The 6,749-nt window shown below is 33.5% G+C and overlaps 1 protein-coding gene across 15 annotated transcripts; it reads left to right on the top strand.

The window, feature by feature from the left end:
- Window positions 1–6,749, top strand: LOC25488392 (stomatal closure-related actin-binding protein 3). Of its 15 annotated transcripts, XR_005644128.1 has the most exons (10): window positions 1–287; window positions 517–599; window positions 2,082–2,222; window positions 2,581–3,296; window positions 4,363–4,439; window positions 4,682–4,780; window positions 4,881–4,970; window positions 5,629–5,998; window positions 6,254–6,338; window positions 6,448–6,749. XR_005644128.1 is itself a non-coding variant. In XM_024776062.2 (8 exons), the coding sequence occupies exons 3-7, from the start codon at window positions 4,399–4,401 to the stop codon at window positions 6,305–6,307; spliced, it is 504 nt and encodes a 167-aa protein (XP_024631830.2). In that variant the 5' UTR covers window positions 1,837–2,222; window positions 2,581–3,296; window positions 4,363–4,398; the 3' UTR covers window positions 6,308–6,338; window positions 6,418–6,749. The 15 variants fall into 15 exon arrangements, 3 of the variants coding, with proteins under 3 accessions (XP_039686492.1, XP_024631830.2, XP_024631829.2); XR_005644134.1 differs by lacking the exons at window positions 1–287; window positions 517–599 and having other exon boundaries at window positions 1,819–2,222; window positions 5,629–5,769; window positions 5,933–5,998; XR_005644127.1 differs by lacking the exons at window positions 1–287; window positions 517–599 and adding an exon at window positions 1,825–2,015.

Genomic DNA, 6,749 nt, shown 5'->3' on the forward strand with positions numbered 1-6,749 from the left:
CCCTACAAGGGGTATTTTTGTAATTCAATAATAGATGAATTCTGATTCTTGACACGTCATGCAATTAGCCTATGGATATTGTGGCATAAGGCATTGTTATTTTTTCCATTCTCTCCCTCTGTGTACGCGTTTCTCCCTTTCTGATCGTCGTGTTTAATTTTTATTGTGTTTTACCATCATTTCCTTCATAGTGGTGATTCAAGAAGTGGTGTAGTTTCAGAATCAAGGAACGCAGCCTCTCTTTTGTTGTCCTCTTCATCAATTCTTGATTTTTATCTTCATCAGAGGTAATTTCCCAACCTTTATGATCGGTTCAATTTTTTGTGTTATTTGTTTTATCCTTGATATGCATGTCCGATTGCATGTCATTTTGGTTGGAAAAAGACATGTTTTTTTGTTGAGTTTGTTGGATTGGATCCAATTTTTGTGGTGGGGTTAGGGCTTGATTGTTGTTGTGTTTGTTGTTGCATATCTCCACCGGTTTGTTTCGATTTGGTGATGGTGTTGTTGCAGCAGCTCTGGCAGGTCGACCGGTTCCGTTTCAGTGAAATTCTCTAAGGTGTTTGGTGAACGTACAACTTTTGAAGAGGTTCATGAAGGTAATTTGTTTGTACAACTTTCTATTTTGGTTGGATAAGTTGAATTTTACTACAAACCGTTTCCTGAGTATATGAGAATTCTTGCAGGGTCATTGTTTTTTTGTGGCTTGGCACTATCAAGTTATTTTAGTAGTTTGTTGATTACAATTATTCATAGGTTGACGGTTAAGGGGGGTGTATTGGATTAGGATTTTAAAAGACTATTTTAATAAAAAAAATCTTTAAGATTTTAAAAGACTGTGTGAGATTGTATTGATTCTGTGAGATTTTAAAAGACTTTTTATGTAAAAGACTTTATACACTCAAGATTTTAAAGGATTTATCACACTGACTTTTAAGGATTTCAAAGGATTTTATGTGATTTTAAAATTTCAAAGGATTCAATGAATTTTAGGAGAAAAAGAACAAACTTACAAGCGTGAATGATAGAAATAATGAACAAATAAATTCTAGTGTTTGAATAAAGAAAAATAAAATCAATAAAAAACTCTTTTACTATTGATTTTCAAATTTTAAGAATTTTATAAGATTTTAAGGGACTGAAAAACACTTTAACACATTATTCTCAATACACATTTTTTTTTTTTAAAAATGTTATTCCCGCAAAATTCAATTGTACATATTTAAAATTATGCCAGCACTTACAAATCTTTCAAAAAAAAATATTGTGTCAACCATTACAAATCGGTCGAGTTTACACGAGTTTATCGAGTGTTAACTCAATCAAACCCGTTAAACCTTCCGATTTTACTAGAAACCGAGTTTACCTCAGAGTTAACACGATTTTTGTACCTAAAAATGTAAACTCGGTAATCTCGGAGAGTTAATATTCGATTTGCGGAACATTGATTACGACATATTCTCTATCATAATATTCTCAATACAATTTTTAATTTTTCTATGAGATAGAGAGGGAGAGAGGGGGGATGAGAGATGAGAGAGAGGGAGAGAGAGTGGAGAGATAGAGAAACGAAGAGAGAAAGGAGAGAATAAGGAGGGGGAGGGAGGGAGAGAGAAAGGAGAAGAAATATATAGTAACTTTTAAAAGAAAAACAATCTCAAGAAATCTCATCTTTTCATGAAAGACGTTCTCTTGTTAAAATTACACTACAAAATCCCACAAAATTCATCAAAATCCAATTTATTAAACAATCCTTCGAAATTTGAATGATTTTGAATACCACAAGATTTTTTTTAAGTGATGAAAAGTCTTGAATGAATACCTCAAGACTTTTTTAAAATGACAAAGAGTCTTGATTGAATACCACATGATTCTAACAAAGGGAGATTGGATTACTTACATGATTACTGGTTTGGAAGTTGTTAATTTAGGTTACTTTGTATTGTGTTATAGGTACAAAGGGATCAAGTGTCTAAACAACCTAAACCAAAGATTAGTGGTGTTTAGTGGTTAAGGTATAATTAGTTATTGTTGTAGCACTTTTGATGGAAAAGAAATTTGATTCCATTTTTGTTCTATAGGCTTCTGAATATGCTAAAAGGTTGGTTAATCAAGAGAAGTCTTTTGCTTGTGCTGAAGTCGAGAGTACTAGAGCAGTGGTGCTGAGAATTGGGGAGGCACTTGAAGAACAAGAAAAAGATACACAAGCTTCTAAACCACAGGTTCTACCATGCTCTTTGATTGAACAATTATAATTGTACATGTACAATTCTGCGTTAATGATTTCATAATCATACACTAAGCACTAAAATAATCATTTATGTGCATTAGAAAGTGACATGCATGACTTGATATGAAAGAATTGCAGTTTTTGCTATTTCCAGCTATTATGTTACGTTAACTGTTAAACATACATTTTTAGTGTTTTCTTTTTTTTTTGGAAGGTCACCTATGAGATTAGGTGTTTCTTCGTTTTGTTTATTTGTTTTTTTTTTTATACCCTCTTGGTTTTGTGATGTTTTTTTAATTGTTTGTTGGTGATTTAATTTAATTTAATGTTTTTTGTTTGGTGGATTTTAGGTGAAGACAACCATGATTATGACTGAGAAGATAATGGCTAAAGCTTTTGACAAGGGGCACGTTACACCTGGGGATAATAGTTGGGTCATATGTTTATGTTTCGATGACAACCGATATTTGAGGTCCTGGTTCTATTGGGATTTTTAAGAAGGAGTTGGGATGCTAAGGTAGTTATAATTTATGTCTTCTTTTTTTAACTTTTTGATTTGTTGTGGTGGTTGATGTATGTGTTAATGGATTTTATGTGAAAATCGATTTTCGCTGAAGGATTGAATTGTGTTATTGTTGTTTAAGGCAATAGGATTAGAGTCATGTAATAAAATTAAACTGAAGAAATATATAGGCGGTAGTAGTTGATATTTATCAAAATTGAGTATATGATTTTGGCTAGAGAGCTATGAATAGATGAATCGATCAAAGGGATAGGATTAGAGATCTACTAAGAAGGGTTTGTTTCATGAAGCACTTGCAATTTCCTGCACTTAAACCTTTTTTCCTATGTTTGTAGAGCTCGAATTCTAAGTTTGTGAGATTTTCAAAATCTATGCACTATGAATAGCATTGTTTCATAAAGCACTTGCAATTTCCTGCACATACACCTTTTTTCTATGTTTGCAGATCTCGAATTCTTAGTTTGCGAGCTTTTCAAAATCTATGCACTATGAATAGCATTGTTTGGAAGAAGAATGTGCGTCAATTAATTCAGTCGAGGTCAGGTAATGAAATATGAGCGCATGTTATTAAGAACTGAAATAAAGAAACAAATGTCTTACCATGGTGATAAGTTTAACCTTTCTTTCTACAAAATAGTTTTATGAAAATCAACATGACTTTTTGTTTATATGCCTTAATTAGATCACAATGAAAAGCCATTGATTAGTCTTATGAAACATTTGAAAGAAGTTAAATTTTCTGTTGGAAATCCCGCCCTGAATATGAGGGGGTGGGTTGGTAATTCCACCTCAGGTGCGTTGGAAATCCCACCCCGAATGTGAGGGGGTGGGTTGGTAATTCCACCTTAAAATTGCGATGCGATCTGCCCCAAGTTGCCTTATGTTGGCTTGTCTTTGCGGGGGTGGATTTAGTCCCACATCGGTTAGATTGGAAGCTTGATCAGAGTTTATAAAGAGGAAACACTCCTCACCTTACAAGCCGGTTTTGTAAGGATGAGTTAGGCCCCAAAATTTCAACATTTTCACAACTAAACGTTTCTTACAAGTCAATTCTATAAGGTTGAATAAGTGGCAACTTTGACTCTATTCAGTTGCATTGTTGTTATTTGTTCTAACTGTGATTTCAAGTGGAAATTCTTATCACATATAAGGCATGTCAGTATAACTTGGTTGTTTGAGAGAAAGGTGAGTCTTTTCTATCTTTTAAAGGGTCCATGCATTGGTTTATTTGCATAACAAAGTTTAGTGCAAGTTATATGTATCTTGCAATAAATTATAAGTTATTTGTTCTTTTAGGTTGGTTATTTTTCTTATTCCTTTCTTACTTTTGCTTTCACTTTAATCTGTAATAATAATAATAAATTGTTAGGATCAGTTATGATACACTTTCACTCTTTTTTGTCACTGCATACTGTATAGGAGAAGTCATTTAATGAGTGCGGATTTAAACTTTATATATATAAAGGTAAATATGTTTTGTGTTTATGTCGATATCCCTCATTTTGAGTTTCGACTAACCAAATTAGTTATTGTGAGGATTACATATGTATATGTGTTTGATAGAGTTTGAATGTTAATGTTGTTTAAACTTTGAACTGCCATGTTGCAGCTTTGGAGATTTGGAGGCCTATATTAAAAACTTCAAATGCATATCTTGGTGTTTTTACTTGAAACGAAGTGTCGGTGGTATGTCTATGTTGCGCGCACTTTCCATTTTTTCACTCAATGGATGATCTTTACTTCAGAATACATCAACTCCTTTGCAATAGTTATGTGTCAATCTGTCATTTTAATTAGGCCATATGATCAAATGTTTAATGTTATGCCTCTGATCAAGTTTCAATCTCTCTATCTATTATTCTTTCGACATCAATATATTTTGCGTATTCTATTTGCCTTATACTTCTCATTCTGTTTGTTAAAATTAGTTACTTCCCTCTGGGTCTGTACTTTCAAGCATGTCAGTTGGTCTTAACATGGCTGAAGCTTTGGTGCATGCTCCATCTCGATCTCAGTCAATTCCTCAGGTAGTTGAGCTAACTGTCTGTCGCTTTCTGTATCATTCTTTTAAATATAATGATTTCATTTATTTAAATGACCAGCTAATAATGTGTATATCAATTGTAGGTTTCGGTAAAAACCCAGAGGCTTGAAGAACTTGCTATTAAGCAGTCAAGACAGTTGATTCCAGTGACACCATCAATACCTAAGGCTTTGGTGAGTAAACTGCCTTTTGAAATATTTTTTTATCAGTTTGAATTGCAAAAATTAGCCGACTCCACTTACTGGGATAAGGCTTGGTTGTTGTTGTTGTTTGAATCGCGAAAATTGGTCTGTTTTAGCTTTTACCAGGGCATAGGATTTCCTGAAGTGGTTTTGCACTTGGGTTCGATCCATTTCTTTTTCTTGATATGTGGCGTTATTTAATGGTAAACAACTGAGTTGAAGTAGAAAATTTGAAAAGTATCAGAAGTTTTAAAATCGATGCTATAGTGAGGTTGGGTTTCTAGGTAGGACACTAGACTTAGAATAAGCACAATGTCAGAAATTTACAACATGAAGTTTGTTATTGTTTATTTCTTACTGCATTTATAATGCATGTGGAAAATGCAAATAACTTATTAACATGATGATAGCAATGTTTGTCTCTTTTATTTGATTGCTTCTTGCTTATGGTTAGAGTGGTATTATAGAAGTCATAAGTTGTTTACTATTTATTACCCTCTCTTAGCCGCCCTCTATCAGTGGCACATATTTGGCATTTTCCTATCCCTCTTTTTTTATTGTTTCATTAAACTGTTATATTTCTATGCACTTAAGTATATGAATGAATTTTCTCATAATCAAACCTGAAATCTAGGCGTTGCTTTCTTAGTAGTGTTATCAAATATCAGCCGCAACGACACTAAGGCAGATTGTGGTGCCAGATTTTTCTGTTATGGTAAATGGCGGCCGATATCCTGCCATTTCCGCTATAATTATGTCATACAGAACTGTAATTGCGCCATATAATGAGGTATGAATTAAAGTCTTTATGCTTGAAAAATATTGGTTATTGCATATTTGACATGACTGCTATTTGGAAATAACTTTCCAACAAACTGAAAAAAAAAATGAAAACTTAAGCAACTTGGTTTTATGTTTCTCTTGAAACTGATTTGTGATTTGTGATATTTCAGCACTAAAAACCCTTTCTCATTAGTTGCAATGTTAGGCATATTGAGTTCTTGATCTTGGATAAATATGTAATTACTCAAACCTTGAATGATTCTAATTAGTCGATGTTCAATTTTAGTCTTCATACTTAATCTTGTGTCTGCTATTCTTACATCAAATGTTGCCGCTGAGATTAAGGTAAGTTTAATCATGTTTAGGGATCCGTCATGGTTTTGAATTATGATCGCAGCCGCAACTGCTGTTCCACGTTTCTTTTAAGCTTTGATTATGTCTCTTAGACTGTCCTGTTTTGTTTAAATTTTGTATTTTTTTTCCATGTGCAGGAACCGAGGACCGTACATTTGAAAGAAGACTACGTCTTGGTGGTCCATTGGTGAAGGAAAACATCGCAACCATGGTTCTTGAGAGGTTAGAGTCACTTTTTAACGATCTTACTTTGAAACTAAATGAACCAACCTTTTTATTTAGACAAGGTCATTTAATATAGGTTATGTATTACTGAAATATGCAATTGCAGTCGATTCTAAGGACAAAGACGTCATGTGCTGCAGCGTGGTGCAAAACTTTTGCGTGTCAGTGACTTGCTTGTATTAGGAAGAGCTACCATTGAAGAGGCACGCCGTCTGTTACAGTAGTTGGAATTTGAGGCAGGTTTCGGCAAGATGGGTGTTTGTGGTAGCTTGAAATAACACAATAGTATATGGTGTGCTTTTATAATTTTGGCTAATATGTAATCGTAATTTGTACATTATTGGTTCGGCTAAAATATGTTTTTGGTCACTGCAAATATAGCGAATTTGAGTTTTGATCCCTGGTAAA

The sequence above is a fragment of the Medicago truncatula genome, chromosome 2 (assembly GCF_003473485.1).
Source record: "Medicago truncatula cultivar Jemalong A17 chromosome 2, MtrunA17r5.0-ANR, whole genome shotgun sequence".
NCBI classification, from domain to species: domain Eukaryota; kingdom Viridiplantae; phylum Streptophyta; class Magnoliopsida; order Fabales; family Fabaceae; genus Medicago; species Medicago truncatula.

Bases quoted from the DNA above. Each gene is read 5' to 3' on its own strand.
- LOC25488392 (XM_024776062.2), top strand. From the start codon at position 4,399: ATGCATATCTTGGTGTTTTTACTTGAAACGAAGTGTCGGTGGTATGTC. The intron at 4,781-4,880 runs GTAGTTGAGCTA...TATCAATTGTAG, and splicing joins GATCTCAGTCAATTCCTCAG to GTTTCGGTAAAAACCCAGAG. The intron at 5,770-6,253 runs GTATGAATTAAA...TTCCATGTGCAG, and splicing joins TAATTGCGCCATATAATGAG to GAACCGAGGACCGTACATTT.